Genomic DNA, 24,152 nt, shown 5'->3' with positions numbered 1-24,152 from the left:
TTCACCCTTGTTTTATTTTATCGATTTATCAAAATACTTTCAAAAACTACACATTATTTTCTATCGAGTCGAACCATCTATCTAACTTTAAATATACTTTTATGATCGACAAGAATTTACAGACTAATCTCGTTTCAAAAAGTTTACGTTAACACCAAAATGGAGTGATATAATTTTGAATAAGATCATTATCGTCTTAACTACTTGAACCTACCGACTTGCTCATCGATTTTTTGAACCATCAACGTCTAATAACCATCTTATAAAAGTAAACTAGATAGTTACGTGAATCCAAAACACGAACAAAACAAAAAGAACGATGAATATCACATTCATATCAACCTAACCAAAATGAAGAACATGGTAAGAAATAACATAATAACCTTAAAGAAATCAAAAGAACTACGGCAGTGACACTAGCTGGAAACAAGATTCAGTAGTGTTACTACTAATCATCCTCCTTAAATACAAGATTGTTTGTTCATTAGAGGAATGGACGTGTGAACATAAACTATGAACAAACACCAAAATTTGCAGCCCATTAAACACTACTACTGAACTCTACTGCCCACACATTGGTTATACAACTCCTAATGATATAAACAAGCCTCAGTGCATCATCAAGTGCTATCAAGGAATTGGCATAAGGCAAAGGTTTGTCTTACAGTGTTCTTAATCTTTGTTTCGGGATGATCGATCCTTCCGATGACCGCCGAGAATACGAGAAATCTGCAAACCTCTGCTGAACGCTTGGTTGAAGAGCATACGGGTTTGAAATTCTGAAACGAATGGAAACCAGGCAAGGAATGCAACCGGAGTGAAGAGGAGCAAACCCATGATGATCTCGTAACCACGGGCGAGTGTTCTAACGGATCCCCAGAAGCCAGCTCGATGGACGAGTGGTTTCAACGCTTGAGCGATCTGGAAAAACATAGTTTAAGTACATGGAAGATTTGGTTTTTGGGGTAGAATTAGAGTCAAGGGGACTTACCAAAAGCATGCCCCAACCTGTTGGCATGAAAGCAAGTATGCAAACAATGATGTCCTGCAGTGTCATGTGAGGAAGGGCAATCAAGGTGACAAGAATAGAGATGAAGGTTAGGAATATTAAGCCCTTGATAAGACGGAACACGAGTTGAAAATCTGCACTGAACTTTCGCCTTCCAACCGATACAGTCTGGAAGAACGGAAAACGATCGAGTTAGATTTTGAAAATCATGTGGCAGGACTAGATGAGTAACAAATTCCAAGCAACTCACCTTCATTACAAACAGTATTAGAAAGATTACCAGCCATGATACGCCATAAACCTGTGATCAAATAGGGAAAGCATTAATTTTGATATTCATATTGTCAAGATGGATAGAACAAGAAGTGGATTTACCAAGAAACTTTTAGTATTTGCACGCTGAGTGATGCTAAGATGATACACAAGACCATACTGATAGATAAAGAATCGAGATGCTAATAATATCTCAGCTACTAAACCGCGCTTTCCCGAGTGGCGTAAATGTTCTTGTTCTTCCTCCCACCACGATTCCCAACTTTTTTCTGGTGGAACACCAATTCCACCACGATTACTTATCCATTTGTTCCAATCGGTCCAATCGTCGACGATCTTTTGCCACTCGAAACCAGAAGGATTGAAGAGAAAGGGAGCAAACAACCAGGTGCCGACCATAAACCACATTGATACAGTAATCAACACATAAGCCAATGCACTTCTGTAAGTGTGCCCGAAAATCTGGTATACGATTAGTAAAACCATGAGCTCAAGACCTTTAACAAAGTGGCTACGGGAGTATAGCCTATAGTTATCAGCAAACTTGGCGTGGAACACGACAAACCCACGACCCGTAGGCCTATATTTGGCGCCTCCATGAAGTAAAGTCCTCCCATAATAGTGAGTCTTTGTCCCGAGAGAGAACGTAAAAAAGACGGGGGCTAGTTGTAACTGCATTAATATGAATTCACTCAATGCAGTGCGGAATCCCCTTTCCAAACCAATCTCCATCAGCATAGGCAAGGCCATCAAGAATCCAATCTGAACAAAAGATTGAGACGCAAGCGCCACTTGCAGAGGTTTATTGTCTCGAATAGCAGGTTGAGTGCTCAAACCTTTTTCGAGTCCACTAAGAACGAGATAAAGCCGACCATAAAGGAATACGTATACCGTGAGAACAGTTATCTGCACATCAATATGTATCAGAGTATTAATAAAAGTAACATTTAAATATAGCAGAAAGACAGAGTATGGTTCATACCATTGTACTGAAATAGAACCCAATAGTGGTAAAATAACACGATAACATTCGGAAGAAGTCGAATCGGTGTCCAAGCCTGTATATATCCCGACTTAGTGTCTGCTCGCCGTTCCCATTTGCTATTTTTGCTTCAAACATCGAAATCTGATTAAGGCCCACATCTCTTCCTTTTCCAACTTGTATGTATTCATGATGAGTGACATTGCCTTCACGAAGAGTTGAATTGAACCCTGAAATTTATAGACTTTTGAGTAACTTGGGGTAAAGCCAAATTCATCTGCGAAGAAATTTAAGAGAAGTCATGGCATACCAGCAAATATGTCTTCACTCAAATTGATAACCTTGGAAGCTTTACTGACGCCCCCTCTAGTTAGATGGAAGAGCCTATCAAACACATCTGGATGCCCATAGTGGAAACGAACCCTAGATAAAATGTATATATATAAATCAATAGTTACGAAAAATATATAACAAAAGTTCATTTTTAAAAGAATCCAACTAAAATCCCGTTGGCACTCATTCTCTTCTCTAATCGATGTGGAACCCCCCGATCCACACCTGTGATGTCCCACATTGGTTGGGGAGGAGAACAAAATACCCTTTATAAGGGAGTGGAAACCTTCCCTTAGTAGATGTGTTTTAAAGCCTTCAAGGGAAGCCCGAAAGGGAAAGCCCAAAGAGGACAATATCTGCTAGCGGTAGATCTGGGCAGTTAGAAATGGTATCAGAGCCAGACAACGGACGGACGATGTGCCAGCCTTCTCGTTGTTCCCCGAAGAAGGGTAGACACGAGGCGGTGTGCCAGTAAGGACGCTGGGCCCAAAAGAAGGGTGGATTTGGTGGGGGTCCCACATCAAATTGGAGAAAGGAAAGGGCACACCACCTCATGTCCACCCCCCTTCGAGGCTCAACATCCTTGCTGACACATCGCTCACTGTCTGGCTCTAATACCAATTGTAACGACCCAAGACCACCATTAGCAGATATTGTCCTCTTTGTGTTTTCCCTTTCGGACTTCCCCTCGAGGTTTTTAAAACATGTCTGCTAGGAAGATGTTTCTACACCTTTATAAAGATGTTTCTCCACCCAACCGACATGGGATCTCATAGTAACAATCTAACAGAACCTTCGTGCCGTACAAGTCCAAAGTAATTGCAACTAATCATATTGCTACAACCCATGATACCTGCTAAATGCATGAACATCATATTTTATAGCTAAAAACTTCAAACAATTTCAAATTCAAAAAATAAACATGCAGGTATTTCAGTTTCTGTTTGTCATTTTTCCTCCTTTACAAGAACTTAATCACAAAGAGATGAATACTTACTTCAGAGGATTGGCCAAAAGTCTCTGACCAATGGTAACGAAACTCGTTTCTTGATTAGACATGAACCAAGCAAGCGAAGAAACACTACATTCAGAAACAAGAACAATGAAGAAAGCATAAAACTGGCCATAAGAAGTAAAAACGATAACAGTTAAAAAAAGCAAGAGAGAGAGAGAGAGAGAGGATTTACCTTCCAGTAAATATATGCTCTCTAAGTCCAAGAATAGAGGGGTATCTTATACCATCATGCTTTTTAAGGAACTCTTGTAACAAGTTCCTCATCTTCAATGCTTCTTCCATGTAGTTATCCTACAAAATAAAAATATAAACAATCTAGAAAATACATGGGAAGAAGAAGAAAATCCATTGCATTTTACTGAATATACCTGATTCATGTCTATTGTTTGCAAGCCCTCACCACGCGTAAATATTATCGCATGGTTCTGATTTTCTGGCTTTCCCTCACCCAAGATAGCAGGACCCGGAAGCTTTATTTGATAAATAATCTGTATGCCAATTTTTTAAGACAAAAGGATTGTAATTCATGTTGAAAGTTCATGGAGTTCTTTTATTTTGTGTACTAAGGGACTTTAATATTACGTTGATCAGTATTCAACACAAGGTGGTCAACCATTGATTAGGTCCATTATTTATAATTCATATGCTGGTTATAAGGGTCATGTTGATGTCTTATTGTTTTTGTGTATTAAATGCTTAAACCGCCATCCAGTGTCTACCGACAACCCTTATTTTGGAAACTGACTTTTGGCATGTTGACAGTGTCCAGCATATCGACACATTGATTTGGAGCCAACGGCTTCAACATACTGACATGTCAACAAGGATGCCAACATACTGATCGACAATCTAATCGATCGTTTTCTAAAATCTAAACGTCAATGTTCATTTGGTAAAATTCTTCTATTGGACAAAACTAAGAGGAAAAATTATTCAAGCATGGAACTAGACCAGACAAGATTGACAACAGTAAGTATAACATGTCAAACTGAACCCAAGCATGCCATCACACTAATTTTAAGCAATACCTCATCCAATTGCACATGCTCAGAAGCATTAATAGATTTGGGTGAAGCAGCCTTCACGAGAGATGAATAATATGTTTTCTGGTTTTTCTTGGATTTGTCTTTACTAGGTTCTTCAACCTCATCGATGTATGCCACTCGAAGTGATGGATACCTACAATAAACAATAATGGTAACGACAGAACATTAGGAAATGAAGACGACTTCTCGATCTATAAAACAATAAGAATGTCTAGCAGCAGTTTCTGAATACAGTTTCCGAAAGAAGTTTCATCGAAACAGTCCCTCACGTACTTTGTCATTAGTTTCAAAATGTCCTGGGCACGAGCATCACCAGATTGCTTGTGAATACCGTACTTCTGACATGATACAACATGGGTAAATTTCATGTCAGATATTGCCTGACAATGTGCCCATAATGATCTGTCTCCCTTAGAATTTTCTTCCGAGTTCAACTCCACCGCCTTGTAACCCTCCATTAGGTCTTGATCCTCAGCAGTATCAAGAAAAGCTTGAAGCTCTAAAGCCTTCCGGTAATACATCATTCCTCTTACTGGGTTTCAATAAAACACAGTGTTACATGCAGAACAACATTTTGATACAGAGGGATAAAATGCGATCCAAATGACAAAGGGGACGGAGGGAGAGAACCAGTTTTAGTCAATGTTTGGCCTCTGTAGGACGCCCAGAGGCGAAGTTCTTCCTCAAGCTCGCTCACTCCTTTTAATTCCTCTTCGCTAGAGCATTTCACTCTTTCAAGAAAATTCTTCCATTCATCTAAACATATACAAACTAGTTGTTCATGCAACAAAATAGTACATGGGAATAACACAAGAACGAATATAACAATACAAAATAAAAAATGAAAAACAAAACAGAAATAAAAAAAGAGACCTGGATATATCTTTTGTAGGTAGAAGAGAATTGAAACGCCATCTTCATTTGGCTCTTCAAGATCATGCAATGAAAATAGAACCTCCTCCGTGTAGTATGGAGTTAAAACACTAAATTTAACGTTACAGTATCAGCAAACAAAGCTCAATTTGAATCAATTAGGCTCGAAATTTCCCAATTCAAACATATGGATAGAACACAATCAAAAAACTTTTGAATCACCCAGGCTCAAAACTTCAATATAATCTCTTTTTTGGCTTCACTTTGCAAAACATATGCTTGAATAGGGAAGCGTTTACGTAATTTATTTTTGTATATATTTTCTTTCACTCCTTTTGGGAGTCGGTGTCTTTCGAGCACAAGTGTCTTTATTTTTTCAATGAAAAGTTTCATTTCTTGTTCGAAAAAAGAAAAAAGAAAAGGACACCTACACAGATGTATACATTTTCAAAAGAACAAAATCGTAGGAAATGCAACGAAATAAAGAATAAAATAACCACCATGGTTGCAAAATGAAAAAAAGAATAAGCCTTACGAGAAAGAAAGCATGTTCCGGACTTTAGGTGCTGCAGGCATGTCCATAAACAATGAATTTGAGAAGAAAGAGATACGCCTTCTTGCTTCTAAGTTGGATGGTACATCCATGGCAGATTCCTTGGTTGTAAGTAATAGATTGAGTCGTTTAATCTGAACATAGAAGGATATCCATTACATTTCATGACAATAGCTAGTCCACAGAAAATAAACTGTTTATGTTCTCAATACAAAGCGCTAACTACGTGGCCAGTAATCCTTGTCCAGCCGTCTTCTATTCTATCATTTTCTTACTTCCTGGTTATTAACACCAAGAGTTTAGGATATACACCCTAGACGTTTCGATGTTGATCTCTTCCATTTTCTTGTTATAGTATATTTTTTTATTTTAGGCAATCCTTGTCTATGCATAAATCTAAAGAGAGTGAGGCACGCCTCAAACACTCCTACTGAGAAAAAGTGAACCATGAACTTCCCTAAATCAATCACTGACCTTTTCCTTCCATGCTTCTGTCTGATCAACGGGAAACTTTATGGCTCCAGTGGATGCAAATAGTTGATGTTTTTTATCCAATGAAGTCATTCCTTCAAGCTCAGATCCTCCATGGAGTGTTTCATGTAAACTATTTAAATTTTCTATGTAAGATACTTGACATATGAAAAAACAATATTGAGAAGTTATAATTTTCTAGGACAACTCAAAATTTAGATGCAACACCTGGGTATATAATAATCATTCATGATATCTATTGTCACATCCTCAAACATGTCCTGAAATAAAATAACCACAGAATCCTTGTCCTCCGGCTTGTTATCCAACTGAAAGTTGAAGACATAACCAGTTAGATTGTATAGAATCCAATGAATTAAAATGGATAAACAGGGCTAATTATGAAACGTTACCAAATACTTGGTAAGCTTGACAAAGCGATCATAGAGCTTTGGAAGAGCACTCATCTTGAACTCGCTTATTAGGGTATTTTCTTCTATGTGTTTGTCAACCTCAGTAAATATATAATCTATAACCCTGGTAATATTCAAATATTAAGGTTAAAAGTAGGATACCAAAAAGTGAGTGATAAGAAACTAGTTGAGATCAACTTGTGCATTAATTATATTCCTTAAAAAAATCATATGACGGTCACACTTACTCTTTCTCACGAGCTCCTTGAACTAAATGCTTGATTATCTTCTTAAATGAGGCATAACATTCACGAATGGCACTGGACATGTAACTATCAGCATCAATTCGCTTTTTCAACTCCCGGTCCTTGCCATTGCTATCTTTAGCCATATCTAATGCTATTGGAATCTATACAAAGTATAATCATCACTCCATCGTCAATAACTCAAATACATTTTTCCAACAACCAAGGTCCACAAAAATAGATTGACAAGCAGCACAGACCTTACTAGCCAGAAGAAAAGGAGGCCACTGCATAAGGCCTAACTCAGTGTCTGCCCAGTATGGAACAAGCAAAAGGTCCATTTCCCTGGGATATTAAACAGATTAAGCTAATGAAAAGCTAACCAAGACAATTCAAAGAATCGCATAAAGTCTGTAGCAAAGATAACCAAGGACTCCAGGAAGATGAGGACAACTCAAACCAATTATGGGTCTAGTCTTAGAATATTACCTATTACTTATAAGATCTTCCTCCCTAAAGCTACTTATTATTTTATTCCACAGCTGAGCAAATCTTGCACCCTCTTTCTCTTTGTTAGACGAAATCTGCAGGATAGCCAAAATGTACACAAAAAAAAAATCTTGTCAAAGTTAGGAACAAAGAAAAGAATCAAGAAACTAAAATTCAAGGCAGACAAAACTAACTACTGAAAAGTTTCGGGAGAGAGTGGCCTTCAGCCCTTTCTTCTTGGGTTCTCCTTGTTCCTCTGGAATCAAACAGGCATTAAAAGCTCCAGGCAATGACTCAAAACGAGACCGGAGCATCCCCAATGTACGAATCTGAAAGAATAAAAACATTTTCCTAAAACAGTAGTAAGGAAAGATGACATTTCTACTTAGGGAAGCATTGCCATGTTGGAAAAGCATAACAAAGCTAAAAGCAGATAGTCACTCAAATTTTAAATAAATAAAAGGCCAAAGAATAACATAATCATTAAACATGCACTTAGGAGTTTTTATTTTAGATTAGATCAGAAACAGAGCATTAAGAAAATCAAAGTATACAGAGAAGGTAGATAAGTCGTTTTCGCCAAAGAACCAAGTTGAGTAAAATAAGGCTACCCTCTACTATGTTTAATCACAAAAGGAAAAGATGCAGCTTTACTGAATAAAACAAGAAAGTGAAGTTGCAGAACCTCCAGAAAAAAACATAGCCATGGAGCCCTTCCTCCATCTGTTTCTAATGTATTTAAAGAAATGAATCTTAGACCGCCTATTTCTCCTTTGCCTCGGAGGACTGGGTTTTTATCTCTAAGGAATATAGTTTTTCAGCGTGTCTGCCCAGCTTCTAGAGATGTTAAAAGATCGGATTTTGAAAGAAAAAACTAAGATCTTGTAGAATTGTGCAGTTAGGGAACCCTAGTGGGGCATTTGGATGAAAAGGAATAAAAGAGCATCAAAAGATAAAAAAAGCTTCCTTTGATGTTTTTTGTAATCGCATACAAATAAATAACTTACCGAGGTGGTTTTACAGACAAAGTAAATTCTTAAGTAATTACAGTTTCTCAAATATTGAAACATTTCTTCGTTAGCTTTGTGTAAGGCAATTTTCAATTTACTTGCCCTTCGGCTATTGCTTTCTTTAGCTTCAATATATCAGGTTTCTGAAAACATAAGCCTTAAAAGGATCACAAACCTCTCCAAGGCGACGAAATGCACCATAAATACCACCAAATAATGTGGAAAATATGGCATACCAAATCTGAGCATCCATAAAGTAAACCTGAAAAATTTTAATTCGTTAGGACATAACTAAGACGAAGCAGTAAACGAAGAGAAAAAAGAAAGTGTTATTGGGCATGGACAAAATGCATACAAGAATAATAGGAGCCCAGAGTGCAATGACAACGCCAATATTGTTTTTTGCTGCAAAGAAATAAAACAACATTAGAACATCAATGTCAAAGGTAACAACTCCTTTACAAATAATTACATTACCCACCTCGAGGGAAGAACTCGTGCCATTGGAAGACAGTTATCCGAACGCTCATGATAGCTTTCGTTGGACCTACAAGAGGTTTTATCTGTCGAGAGAAGCAAAATAATAAGTGAAAATAAGCAAAGGCATTGTTGTTCGTGCAATTAGGAAATAGCCAAAAAAAACACACCCAGGGGTTAGGTTGTAGCATTAAAGAGGGAGAAGTCAACAAAATTCAGCATGTTTAATTTACTAATAAGCTGACAGTATAAAAGGAGGCCAAAAGGAGAAGAAAATAATACCTCCAGATAATAACTGAATGCCAACTTGGTTGCAATAAGAAGAACCCAGAATAACGTGTACCTAAATGTTCGAAAGATGATCGATCAGCAATGGACAAAGGAAATTGGTAAGGCAAGAATTGTTGTTTTTCTAAATAATGAGGTCTTACTTGACAAGAGAAAATGTACTTTCATGCATTCCTCTGCCAACATAGAGTCGTGGCTGAAAATTTTAAGAAAATGCAATGAGAAAATTGAGATTGCAGAACAGAAAAATAATAATTAACACATTAGCTATCAGTCTACCTGTGACCACCACATCATGAGCATCACAATTCTGTAGTTGGATCTCTCAAGAAACCGACGAATAAAAGGAAATAAAAAGAAGAAAGCTGCTAGCATATTCGGTGACAGATAGATTACAATAGCCAAGATAAACAAGGACGGTGCACTTGAACTGTTGCCACCAAACCAGCCTTTGATTGTTTGAGCAAATCCAGATGGATTTTCCCAGATATAAGCATAAGTCACAGGAAGAATTACAACCCACGCAGCAGCTGAAACCACCTTCAAAATATATCTTAACTTGACATAAAACGACATACTACGGTGTGCTTTCCAACTGAGAATTACATCAAGGACAGCTGCAGAAGCATGAATAAGACACCAAGAATTAAGTATTTTGGTGGACTGAAAAGATGCATATCAGGAATCTATATAAATAGCCAATTATTGAGCATCAAGAGGGAAGGTCGCTGGTATATAAAAAGATAATGACACATGAAAATAACTAGGAAAACACAAAAAAAAAAAAAAAAAAAAAAAAAAAAAAAANAAAAAAAAAAAAAAAAAAAAAAAAAAAAAAAAAAAAAAAAAAAAAAAAAAAAAAAAACCACTTCCATGGCTCAAAGATAGAATATCAATCTATGGATCAAGTTTCCCAGTTGCGAGATAGGTAATAACATATAACCTTGTGAAAGCCTAGCAGTTTCAGGTACATTGACAGAAATCATTTATTTTCTTATGCATGCAAAACAAAAGGTCTACTTTGTGATCCAAGAACAAAAGAATTTAAGGAGTACTAAAAACCTTCTTGAGATCCAAAAATAAGAGGTTGCAGTAACTTAAAGTTGAGTAAAAAATATTCGATTAAAAGAACATTTATGGTTTCGGTACTTTTATTACGGTAGCAATTTAGTACTTGAACTTTAGTGTATAACAAATTGTTCTCCATACGTTCATATTGGTAGTGATTTAGTTTGTCTAGATAAAATCTAGAACAATTGAGTCCAACAGTGAAACGTCCCATCAAAGTGAACCACCAATTTATATCATATAACAGACAGATCGAGATATGTGCAAAAATGCTCTCCTCTCTCCTCCTTCTCTCCTTCAACCATTTGATGTCCATCAGTCTCTATAATGAGGTTAAGTTTCTTCCAATGATCTCATTCTTTTAAGATTTGCTAAATCATGGAATCCAGTAGTTGTATAGAGAACAAATATTTCTGCATTTGGATTCAAAAACAAGTGTTTTCTTGTCTTGGAAATAGAGGTGATTCTTCTCCTTCATCTGTCCCATATTAGATGGTTTGATAGAGGTACAGTAGAAATGATACAAGAATACTTCTATTTCAACTTTTTAAGCAAGAAAGAGATGATTGGGGGACATGTTGAGTTCAGAAACGAAGAGTCCCTTTAGATTGGTTGATGAAGGGAGGTTTGGTTAACTTAGGTTGGTTAACTTTCTGATTTCCAACGATTCCTTAGGTTGGTTAACTTTCTGAGACACGATTACGGAATTCTTGGCAAGTAAGAACAGTTGATTCAAGAATCACATGCTTGTTTCTCAAAAGTAAGTTTCTAAAACTCACAGTAATAAAGCAAAGTTTTCTTATGTGGATGTGGTCAAAGAGAAGGCTGTCTTATCTGGAAAGGACTCTTTGAAGAATCATTGACTTAAAAGAGAGTCTAAAGTTTCAGCTTTAGACTGGAATCTCTAAAGATCATCACTAGGCTTAATGCATTTGATGATTGGAAGGACATTTCCCTTTCTTTAAAAGTAGTTTTTAAAGACAATCGTAAGATTACTCCCTTTATGGCCAATAAAGCATCATGTAAATTTTCTCAGAATTTACTTTAAAAAGACATTACTTGAAGAATGAACGTAGGTCTACCAAAAAGCATAGATGAATTGAAGTTGTGATGAGTACGGAAGTTGGATTAAACTTCTGATCTCAACAATATTTGGAAGCATTAGGAAGTAATCTTGGTGATTTTGTAAGGTGTTCTTCAGAAACTTGGGAGCTATTGGACTTTGACCATGCTTATATTGAAGTTCCTGAAAACAAATGTGACTTTCTTCCTACTCAAGTTGAAATGATATATCCATCTTTTGGAATTTATAGTGTTAGTATCTCGGAAATCAGTGAAGACCTGATAAATCCTCCCATGTACTTTTTTTTAACAGGCAACAAATTATTTCATTGATGGTGTGAATCACTACAAAGAATACGTCCTATCAAGGATAATTACAAAAGCTCTTCCACTGAGATACGAGCGAAGAAAGACTACTTACAAAATGGGATATGAACTTACAATACAAAAGAGATAAGGAGGTATCAAAGTTCCACAACCGAGCCAAAACTAGTGCTTATCTAATGAAACGATGTCCTTTATCCCTTATTATCAACAACGAGCACGTTTTTGTAAACTCCAATTTTTTTATGGGCACGTTTTGTTATGGACCTTTTTTTTGGTATCGCTCGCTTTACTCTTTCATATGAAAGCTTGATTTCTAATTAGAAAGAAACCAAAATAACTGTTGTTGTTTACTCAACGATCATTTACATAGGCCTTTAATCTCCACAAAGCTTCACCAAAAAGAACCTATTCTCTTTTTCAAATTAACAATGCTCCATTAGAAAAACAATGGTATCTGATAGTCAGCATCTAATCTCATTGTAAAGAAACTAAACCTCCAACTCTCATTTCAGTTTCCAGCATTACACCTCCCTTACAAACTCTCCTGGATTACGCCCGACCCTCCTCTCTCCCATGCCTCAGTCATTAGTGTAAAACGCAAACTTTGACATAGGCAGTAGACTAATTTTGAAAAAACCATTGATACAAACAAAGAAAGAGAGAAAATTTACCAACCTTGACAAAGCTTCAATATGGCTGCAGTAATGAAGACACTTAAAACTTTCATGAACACTTGAGAATCAAATATTGCACTTGGCTGACCAGAGCCATTCCAGGCTACAATTATCATCGCCTGAAAATAGTAAGTTAAGAATTACAAAGGAAATAGTTTTTATAAGTAAAAATACTATTACAAATTAAATAATATTTTTCGACAACATCCAAGTTAGTAAACATTAAAGAAAAAAAATACTCAACCTGCAAGCAGAGTATAAAAAAGCTCCACATACGATCAAAGCTTCTGAAGAGATGCCAAAATGACCTTATTTCAACAAAATTAACTTTCCCCACCCATCGATCTTTTGAAAGAGGCTTGTTCTCCTGGATATCACAGCCAAAATAATCAAGCTCACTAGTTGTAGAACAGTTGCAGTATATCATAAAATACCAAAATAAAACGGAAGAACTCTGTTGAAAGTGTAGAAAAATAAAACGGTAGGTCATGAACAGGCTTCATTTTTTAATACATTCTATCTAGCTTTATTAGAGATCATCATACATAAATTTCTTGTCTAGCAATTATCTTTCCACTAGTTTTCACACTAACTCACTCAAAGCTCATTAAGCAGAATCATCATTACTTTACACTTCGATGCAAACAATTATTATAGAAAGTCCCAATGGGAATTACAAAACATCAATTGATATTGAATCAACATAAAGATTAAAATGGCATAAAGAAGTTATTCATTCATCCATACAGAAACAGTTTCCCTAATGCAAAAGGTAAGACTATATATGTAATTCCAATTTCATGGAAATTATCGCAAAATAATACAAGTTATTGTATTGAGTGAGAGAAAAAGGATCCAGTTGATATTAGTTTCACATACACTTGCAACAAATACTTAACAACGTATGACAGGGAACACGCTCAGAGTGTTAGATACATCAAAGGAAATCTCATCTCAAAAAGGAAATAACTTACCCCAGTTCTGTCTGTATGGAGTTGATCAGAAGGAAGACAAAAGAAATCTGCATCTGCACGCATTGGCCAGCCTAGGCGGAAACAATCAACTGACCTACAGTTATAGAATGGATATCATATGGCCCGATCACAAAAAATAATAATAATAATAATAAATAAAAATTAAAAAAATCAAATGGCCAATTTATTTGAGAGAGAGATACCACAATGAAAAGTTACCAGAAATATTCATTTAGATCATCATAATTCCTCCACTGGGAATGCTTTGATTTCCCTTGTTTGCTCCTTGCAGCTTCCTAGCAAGTTGCAAGAGAACAATATTATCAAAATAGAAACGGCCTTCCTTGTATTTCCATTAGAACAAGCATAAAAATATATAAATACAAATTAAAAAAAAGAAAAAGAAAAACCTTTGCAATCACTTCATAAATCGGAGTCACAACTTTACGCAAGAAAGCTTCATTTTCACCACCATAGGCTGGCTTGACATTTTCTCCAGTCATAGGGCTGATATTCCCAGCTAGCATGCCATATAACTCAAATGCCATCTTCATGAAACAGGCAATTAAATTTAACAACAAAGAGGTATTCTATTAATAAATAAAACTCGTTCATAGTTTAAGATGGAATATTAGCTCTAGCACCAAACATCTATGCAACGGAGTTCAAGACTCCAATGTCCTGAACTTAAACAAAAGTCACATACAACTTTTAGTGCATACTGCAGTTCACAGACAAGCATCTGATATATAGAATCCATTTTTATAACTCAATCCTCTTGTATTTCAAATTCCACTTCTACCAAACAGAATTCTAGAAGGAACCCACACATCCAAACTGTTGACCATTCCTCTAGATAATGGGCATCTAAGAGTTCTGTTTTTTTTTTCTTTTTTCTGCTAGACAATTTTATTGATGTATGAAATTTACAAAAGGGACGTGTTATCCATTGTATTTATAAGAAACCTTCCCAAATTATAATGAGAGAGGTAGGACTATGAGAAGCAAAAGTCATAACGAGATTTTTTGCATTCATAAAAAGAACCTCTAATCCAGTTCAAGGATTTGGTAAAAGCTCTTTGAGTTTACAAAGAAGACAGACTCAGGATTTGCTAATCCCTAATAATTAAGCTCCAAAAAAATAGAAACTTTAAATAAAAACGATAACAATTTGGCAACTAAGTCACTAGATGCTGTACAAAGCAAATGCATAAAATATCAGTCCACACAACACCATGTATAAGAGATTTTCTACCAAAAAAAAAAAAAAAAAAAAAAAAAAAAAAAAAAAAAAAANATGGAGTACTGAGGCATACATGGTGGTATATATAACAAAGACACTCGGGCATGAATCTCAAGTTTGCTGCTTCTCCCCAAATTAGAAGATATAAGGCCATGTATAGAAGTTTCCGTTGTTGCACTTCCTGCTGTATGGTAGGTAACCTGAAGTGTCAGAAGCCCAAACACATCAAATGGTGAACGGCCAATTTCGTAGTATTATTACCAACTTAAGAGAGACAACAAGAAGTAACAAGATTAAGTACTTACAAATCAGAATTTAGAAATAAAATTCAATAATCCAAATAATGCCTTAAAATGAATATACGAACATACCAAAGACTACTTTTACGGTCCAAATACTTGCACCATTTTTTGTAGTTCTTGAAAAGCTTCTNCGATCAGCTGGCCAAAGAAGGCCCCTAGTGTTACGAAGGGCAATAACTGCCGCTTGGATCTGCAGTTATTTATCAGAAACTATTCATCTGAAGACGATTTCATTATGTCAATAAATCAACAAGCAGATATTATCAAACTAATATCAAACCTCGTGATATCTCATAATCGTCTGATTTGCACTATCAGGATCAAGAGGAAGAATATTATATGGGAGAAAGATCTGTGTTTTCTGCGCAACTTTATCTTGTGCTTCCAGAATCTATAAAAAAAAAAAAATTAAATCAATGATAACATTCATTGAGGATACCAGAAGATGATGACTGAGATGCAGGCATTGACTTCAAAGTTGGCAAAAAATTGTCCAACAAGTTTCAATTTCGCCTGTTTCCCACTAAATTTTGGGTTATCTCAGGAGGGAAAAACACCAATAAGATTTTCATAAAAACCAACAAAATGGTAATAGAAAAGGTTCTCAGTTTCACCTCACGATCAACTTCAATGGACTGGGTCATGTTAACAGCCTTCAAAACTTCAAAGAGAACATTAGCAGTTTGATATGCCTTAGTAAGCTGAGCACTGGTATGCAGAAAAGAGAACGAAAGGTTAATGCTCCATTCAAACATTTAAATAAAAGAAAGAGGGAGGCAGAATGTGTAATGGTGGAAAAGTAAAATCGAGACCAAGAAAAACACACCAGTTTTTTAAACCACGAAGCTTAAGAGATTTTACATAAGTGAATTAAAGTTTGGAGTACTTCCAGTATAATAGTTCATAAAAGCTGTGTCGTGTAACTATTTTTTCAACATGATGTTAGTAAACACATGAAATTGCTATTCTCCAATATGAAGGAAGAACTACTCCAACTCCCACAATCTTCCATAAGAACAATCTAGAGGAAAACAAATGTTAACAGTTATCCAAAAATCTCTTCACCGTTACATAAGGAAAAGTAACGGTAATAATTTCACTCTGAACAGGACCAACATTATATGCAATCCCAAAACAATGCCTACAATCCTCTTTTTCCTCTTCAAAGACTTCTGTCCCTTTTCGGCCANGTTCCTAAATACCCACACTATAAACTTTATGCCTTCACTAGACTAACACAACCGGTATAGTTCCAAATTTTCAGAACTCAGCCACTTTCAGTGTGTGGTACAGCTTAGTAGGGTAACATGGCGAACATAACTGGCATTGGAGCTGAAGGTGTTTCCATCTGAAAGTAGATCCCTAAGCTGTTACCACGCCTAATCTGTTACCACACTTCTATGCAAGCTGTGTTTTTTTTTTTTTTTTTTTACCATTCTTTATATCATTCAATTGGAGGGTGAAAAGGAGGCTTTTTTAGAGCAGTTAAGGTTCTCAGGAGAGGATACAGAATACACAACCCACATAACCCCATCAATTCTTGGAGACTTTTCTTCAAAACTCAATTGGTGTTTCCAATTCGAGGGATTGACCTGCCTTTTTGTACGGCCCCATACCATTTTAGTTTTGCTTCCTTTCTTCTAAAATGAAAGCAATTTTCTTAAGAGTGGAAAAAGGGGAATCTTCAAATGTGTGTATATATATATATAAAGGCTTTATCAAGTCCATCTGCTATATATATTTGCCGAATATTACTGACCTTGGGCTGCTGATCAGATTTTGGAAACTGCCGAATGTGTACATTTGCAAGTAACAGAATAAGGTGCTCCCTTTGATTTGCCACATTTCCTTCCTGCATTCAAGTCAATACTATTCAAAATATGTGGCTAAAATTTTATTCCAAGGAAATATGTGACTCGATAACATTTCACTCTAATTATTGCACCTACGTTAAATAAAAAAAATGCAACAGTCACGCAAACCTCTAATGCAATGTCAAATAAAGAAGAGAAATTCAGGTCATTCTGTTACCTGAAACCCAAACATTGCTTGGAGCCAATCCAAGATATCTTCGCCATCTTTCCTCTTGCGATCAGCTGGCCAAAGAAGGCCCCTAGTGTTACGAAGGGCAATAACTGCCGCTTGGATCTGCAGTTATTTATCAGAAACTATTCATCTGAAGACGATTTCATTATGTCAATAAATCAACAAGCAGATATTATCAAACTAATATCAAACCTCGTGATATCTCATAATCGTCTGATTTGCACTATCAGGATCAAGAGGAAGAATATTATATGGGAGAAAGATCTGTGTTTTCTGCGCAACTTTATCTTGTGCTTCCAGAATCTATAAAAAAAAAAAAATTAAATCAATGATAACATTCATTGAGGATACCAGAAGATGATGACTGAGATGCAGGCATTGACTTCAAAGTTGGCAAAAAATTGTCCAACAAGTTTCAATTTCGCCTGTTTCCCACTAAATTTTGGGTTATCTCAGGAGGGAAAAACACCAATAAGATTTTCATAAAAACCAACAAAATGGTAATAGAAAAGGTTCTCAGTTTCACCTCACGATCAACTTCAATGGACTGGGTCATGTTAACAGCCTTCAAAACTTCAAAGAGAACATTAGCAGTTTGATATGCCTTAGTAAGCTGAGCACTGGTATGCAGAAAAGAGAACGAAAGGTTAATGCTCCATTCAAACATTTAAATAAAAGAAAGAGGGAGGCAGAATGTGTAATGGTGGAAAAGTAAAATCGAGACCAAGAAAAACACACCAGTTTTTTAAACCACGAAGCTTAAGAGATTTTACATAAGTGAATTAAAGTTTGGAGTACTTCCAGTATAATAGTTCATAAAAGCTGTGTCGTGTAACTATTTTTTCAACATGATGTTAGTAAACACATGAAATTGCTATTCTCCAATATGAAGGAAGAACTACTCCAACTCCCACAATCTTCCATAAGAACAATCTAGAGGAAAACAAATGTTAACAGTTATCCAAAAATCTCTTCACCGTTACATAAGGAAAAGTAACGGTAATAATTTCACTCTGAACAGGACCAACATTATATGCAATCCCAAAACAATGCCTACAATCCTCTTTTTCCTCTTCAAAGACTTCTGTCCCTTTTCGGCCAAACTTCTCATGGGGTAGATAATCAAGATGGATAAAAATGCAATAATTAACTAAAACCACAACAAGCTAACAAAAAAATTACCGATCAGCTTTATCCGCAGCACTTTGCAAAGCCTGGATGTATTTTTTATAATAATGTTGATAGAAGCTCTGCATTTCACGGGCATCACTTTTCTTTACTCTTCCCATNATTGGAGGGTGAAAAGGAGGCTTTTTTAGAGCAGTTAAGGTTCTCAGGAGAGGATACAGAATACACAACCCACATAACCCCATCAATTCTTGGAGACTTTTCTTCAAAACTCAATTGGTGTTTCCAATTCGAGGGATTGACCTGCCTTTTTGTACGGCCCCATACCATTTTAGTTTTGCTTCCTTTCTTCTAAAATGAAAGCAATTTTCTTAAGAGTGGAAAAAGGGGAATCTTCAAATGTGTGTATATATATATATAAAGGCTTTATCAAGTCCATCTGCTATATATATTTGCCGAATATTACTGACCTTGGGCTGCTGATCAGATTTTGGAAACTGCCGAATGTGTACATTTGCAAGTAACAGAATAAGGTGCTCCCTTTGATTTGCCACATTTCCTTCCTGCATTCAAGTCAATACTATTCAAAATATGTGGCTAAAATTTTATTCCAAGGAAATATGTGACTCGATAACATTTCACTCTAATTATTGCACCTACGTTAAATAAAAAAAATGCAACAGTCACGCAAACCTCTAATGCAATGTCAAATAAAGAAGAGAAATTCAGGTCATTCTGTTACCTGAAACCCAAACATTGCTTGGAGCCAATCCAAGATATCTTCGCCATCTTTCCTCTTGCGATCAGCTGGCCAAAGAAGGCCCCTAGTGTTACGAAGGGCAATAACTGCCGCTTGGATCTGCAGTTATTTATCAGAAACTATTCATCTGAAGACGATTTCATTATGTCAATAAATCAACAAGCAGATATTATCAAACTAATATCAAACCTCGTGATATCTCATAATCGTCTGATTTGCACTATCAGGATCAAGAGGAAGAATATTATATGGGAGAAAGATCTGTGTTTTCTGCGCAACTTTATCTTGTGCTTCCAGAATCTATAAAAAAAAAAAAATTAAATCAATGATAACATTCATTGAGGATACCAGAAGATGATGACTGAGATGCAGGCATTGACTTCAAAGTTGGCAAAAAATTGTCCAACAAGTTTCAATTTCGCCTGTTTCCCACTAAATTTTGGGTTATCTCAGGAGGGAAAAACACCAATAAGATTTTCATAAAAACCAACAAAATGGTAATAGAAAAGGTTCTCAGTTTCACCTCACGATCAACTTCAATGGACTGGGTCATGTTAACAGCCTTCAAAACTTCAAAGAGAACATTAGCAGTTTGATATGCCTTAGTAAGCTGAGCACTGGTATGCAGAAAAGAGAACGAAAGGTTAATGCTCCATTCAAACATTTAAATAAAAGAAAGAGGGAGGCAGAATGTGTAATGGTGGAAAAGTAAAATCGAGACCAAGAAAAACACACCAGTTTTTTAAACCACGAAGCTTAAGAGATTTTACATAAGTGAATTAAAGTTTGGAGTACTTCCAGTATAATAGTTCATAAAAGCTGTGTCGTGTAACTATTTTTTCAACATGATGTTAGTAAACACATGAAATTGCTATTCTCCAATATGAAGGAAGAACTACTCCAACTCCCACAATCTTCCATAAGAACAATCTAGAGGAAAACAAATGTTAACAGTTATCCAAAAATCTCTTCACCGTTACATAAGGAAAAGTAACGGTAATAATTTCACTCTGAACAGGACCAACATTATATGCAATCCCAAAACAATGCCTACAATCCTCTTTTTCCTCTTCAAAGACTTCTGTCCCTTTTCGGCCAAACTTCTCATGGGGTAGATAATCAAGATGGATAAAAATGCAATAATTAACTAAAACCACAACAAGCTAACAAAAAAATTACCGATCAGCTTTATCCGCAGCACTTTGCAAAGCCTGGATGTATTTTTTATAATAATGTTGATAGAAGCTCTGCATTTCACGGGCATCACTTTTCTTTACTCTTCCCATTAAGGTTGGATCATTCTCCTGCAGTCGGAGAATAATAACGTAAGCAAACAAATTGAAATAGCAACCAAAGAAACATCCAGCAACTACTAACCACACACATAGAGAAATATATGAAAATTTACAGAAGCATAACAAATAATCTGTTCTTTCGAAGCAAAAAGGGACCTCATGCTGGGTCATGGCTCATTAGCAAGACTGCTACTATCTTACTTACAGGCCTTGGGGTCAAATTCATCTTTTGTGCCTCTAATTATCTAAAGAACTAGACCTCTTGGCGGAATTCTTTGCACACAAAATTTCTTTTGTACTATAATGATTGGGAGGCTTTCATCGTTTAGTTCTTGGGCAGGGGTTCCCCCTTCCCCCGACCTTTTGGCTGTCACTCCCCTTTTGAATATGTATATATAAAGGAATCAGGTTGAAAGTTCTTATATATATATAAAGGACTTCTTATATGGCATAGTTCAATAAATCTACGCTCAGCCAAACAAGTGCCAAAATGCTCCAAGAAAGTAACTTCCAAATTTGGGTTTCAAAATGGTACTATTGTAAAATGTGCCAATAACCTTCATTGCCCACTTAGAAAGAACACGTTACTCAAGACCCAAAGCCATAAGGAATATCCATTGATAAAATAATAGTGGTGGTCCTCTATGATCCACCAAGAAGCTGCAGCGCAACCAATTTAGAGATATTTATGAATTAACATGGAGAATAGAATGAGAAGGTAAAAAGGGAAAAACAAAGCGAGAGAAACAAGATTGGCATGCAAACAACCAAATGTGACCAATAAAGGAATTTGAATGAAGATGAAACCGCAACAAAAGAGACAAAAATAAGACAGCTCAACATATTACCACTTAGAAAGGGCTCTTCCATAGAAAAAATTTAATGTATAAAACCCGATCCAAGTGATCCATGAAAGCAATGATAACAAGGGTTGGAAAGAAACGGGAACAATGAGCAAAGATTAACAAGCTAATAATCCTAACCAAAATGAACACAACTACCATACACCCTCTAAGTAGATGATTTTTCTATGATTTAGTTGAGAGTCACTTGAGCGGATAACTACCGTAAACTAAAAATCCAGAAATTAATCATCAAACTCGCTTCAAAATAAATAAAAACAAGAATATAGATCCAAATTCCAAACTACTCATGAGAAAAGAAAAATTAAGGGAAAAAAATAAAAGAAGAGAGAGCTAACCCTTTCAAGCCGTTGTAGTAAAGCGGTTTTAAATTGCCTAACACCACGCCCACTTGAAGTTGGATCTAACTTGTGGGCTTTCTCAAATGCATAGAACCGACCTACAATTACAAAATACATAGATTAAAAATATGGCCCAAAAACTTTTAAAAAAAAGCAGAAAATGTTATAAGAAATAAATAAACAACAAAATTATCTCATCTCACAAATGCGGGAAACCAGAAAGGCTAATGACTAGAAACAACCAAAAGATAGTCAAAAGGTACATTTATATGCAGTCACCGTAAAAGAGTTTGAGAAACATTTCATATTATAAGAACTGCAGGAAGATAAAGATCTAAGAATTATAAATCATGCACAATGTCCATGAACAAAATATAAAATAATCATCAAAATTATTGAGTTATGTTCATGACCATACATTTGATTTGAGTTCCTTAAAAAACGCACTAAAAGTTTTAAAGCATATACTGAGACTCAAGGTGCCACCTCGAATGTTGATAACTACATCAAGCACAAATATCTCTGGCTTGTGGCTTCTAAAAAATACAGTAGTACAGGTCCAAGAACTAAACGATGAGAGCCTAAGCCAAACCACCCTAAACCAGAAGTCTAAGTCAACCACCTTAAACTAGAATAGCATCGTTGTCAAAAACCAGTTAGATTGCTTGAAGAACATTGACTTGAACCAAAAAAGCAGGTTTAGCTGCACGCACCATGCATCAATTCATTGATTTGAAGTTAAGTCAATACTTCAGAGTTTCAAACTATAAAAGCTGGCAAGCAAACCATATGGACCATCAACAATTTAAGCGAAGAGACTTGCAACTCCCAATCAAGCAGCTTGACAGAAATTCAGAATCATAATGCACAAAGGTGTAGCACAAGGTAAAAGGACATAATAAACTTGTAAGATCCCACGTCGATTGGGGAGGAGAACGAAGGATTCTTTATAAGGGATTGGAAACCTCTCCCTAGCAAACGCATTTTAAAAACCTTGAGCGAAAGCCCAAAAGGGAAAGTCAAAGAGGACAATATCTGCTAGCGGTGTGCTTGGGCTGTTACAAATGGTATCAGAGCCAGACACTAGGCAATGTGCCAGCGAGGAGGCTAAGCCCCGAAGGGGGTGAACGCGAGGCGGTGTGTCAGCAAGAACGCTGGGCCCTGAAGGGGTGGATTGGGGGATCCCACATCGATTGGAGAAGGGAATGAGTGTCAGCGAGGACGTTGGGCCCCGAAGGGGGGTGGATTGTGAGATCCCACATTGGTTGGGNAAAATCTTTTCCTAGCAAACACGTTTTAAAAACCTTGAGGGGAAGCCCGAAAGGGAAATCCCAAAGAAGACAATATATGCTAACGGTGGGTTTGGGCTGTTACAATTTCAANTGCTTGAGCCATTACAAAACTTGTCTGTGCAGCCCCACAATGTAAGCTGAATTGTAACCGACATCCGAATTGATACAACAATTGGTAAGAAACCGAACTTTTATTGAACAAATGAAAGAATACAAAGGCATACAAAAAAAATATGCCCAAAAAAATAAGAGCCAATAAACTAACCACAAAAACGGCTCCAATTCAACAGGACCAAACTAGTGTTAGAGTTTGTTATTTCTTATCAAATAATAAGTGTTAAGAGTTTAGCATCAAAAAAAAAGAAGAAGAAGAAGAAGAAGAAAAGCAGCAATTTTTCACCGCAAGCAGCAAGTACTTAATTATGACACAAGATAAAAACCTATCAACATTACACCATTGGTCCAAACTTACATAGATAAGCAACTCTGGGATTGCTCGACTCAACCTCATTAGCCACACGCAGGATCGGTGCGATCTCCTTGAGCGACGATGGAACAACCTCACTGTCAAACGCCGACTCACCAAGGTTCCCCGTCGTCTGCGTCCTCGTGATCCTCCTCTGCAGTGGAGGAGGCTGATCAGATCCCCCTCTGGACGACATTTGGTTCCTTCAGACTCTCAAGCTCCAAAATCTCCCTGTTCCCCACATAAAATTTCAAAGAACAAGATACAGTGACACATAAGAAAACCCAACATCAGTAACAAATTTCAAAATAACAAACAGTAAAAAAAAGGGAGAACAAAAAACATGAAAGAACAAGCAGAAAACGCACAACACAAACTCGAACCACAACCAATCCACAGAACAAACAGTTCACTAACTACCTCCTCAATGTGACAACTTAAACGCAAGATTCAAGCATCTGGAACACCAAAAAGGAAATGTAGCAACTCAAAATAAGTAACACAAGCACAATATTCACAGAATCATTGATACATTTCAAAGATACACAAAATGTAGATGAGATAAGAAGAATGGAGACGAATCACCTGTGGTATTGGCAATCGCAGAAGAGGAAACCCTAAACAGGGTGTATGTGAGAGAGGGAGAGAGAGAGAGAGAGAGCTGCAAATTTAAGCAACTTTATCGAAAATGAAGTAAATGAAAGGGAAATGGAAGATGGAGCCAAAGAAAAGGAGGGGAAAAAAAAGCAACCTTTTGGTGTCAGTAGCTGCCTCGTGCTTGTACACTAATCTACTCTTCTTTGGTTCTGCTGCTGCCTGCTGTTTGAGAACGAA

The 24,152-nt window shown here is 36.4% G+C and overlaps 1 protein-coding gene and 1 non-coding gene across 2 annotated transcripts; both read right to left on the bottom strand.

Annotated features, from left to right (window-relative positions):
- Window positions 1-357: 357 nt before the first annotated feature.
- Window positions 358-24,039, bottom strand: LOC111794080 (callose synthase 3-like). The gene is made up of 42 exons (XM_023676209.1): window positions 23,904-24,039; window positions 23,325-23,549; window positions 21,558-21,658; window positions 20,241-20,365; window positions 19,585-19,678; window positions 19,251-19,361; window positions 19,044-19,160; window positions 18,745-18,864; window positions 15,197-15,255; window positions 14,899-15,025; window positions 13,993-14,130; window positions 13,802-13,878; window positions 13,583-13,676; window positions 12,853-12,975; window positions 12,610-12,727; window positions 9,757-10,094; window positions 9,621-9,673; window positions 9,472-9,532; window positions 9,194-9,275; window positions 9,068-9,117; window positions 8,888-8,974; window positions 7,897-8,031; window positions 7,703-7,797; window positions 7,474-7,558; window positions 7,217-7,377; window positions 6,969-7,092; window positions 6,784-6,884; window positions 6,559-6,688; window positions 6,067-6,218; window positions 5,532-5,641; window positions 5,289-5,414; window positions 4,932-5,190; window positions 4,641-4,791; window positions 3,981-4,100; window positions 3,785-3,903; window positions 3,595-3,678; window positions 2,575-2,687; window positions 2,265-2,494; window positions 1,385-2,188; window positions 1,260-1,310; window positions 992-1,177; window positions 358-921 (listed from the first exon to the last, which is right to left on the bottom strand). Exons 2-42 carry the CDS (start codon window positions 23,512-23,514, stop codon window positions 673-675), a joined length of 5,850 nt encoding a protein of 1,949 aa, XP_023531977.1. The 5' UTR covers window positions 23,515-23,549; window positions 23,904-24,039; the 3' UTR covers window positions 358-672.
- On the bottom strand, window positions 5,114-5,193 carry LOC111794170. The gene has a single exon (XR_002815061.1). It is a non-coding gene; the product is annotated as a small nucleolar RNA J33 (small nucleolar RNA).
- Window positions 24,040-24,152: the final 113 nt, after the last annotated feature.

Source organism: Cucurbita pepo, chromosome LG04, assembly GCF_002806865.2.
Source record: "Cucurbita pepo subsp. pepo cultivar mu-cu-16 chromosome LG04, ASM280686v2, whole genome shotgun sequence".
Classification (NCBI taxonomy): Eukaryota; Viridiplantae; Streptophyta; class Magnoliopsida; order Cucurbitales; family Cucurbitaceae; genus Cucurbita; species Cucurbita pepo.
Note: the sequence above shows the minus strand (reverse complement) of the source record. Positions and strands in the feature narration are given on the sequence as shown.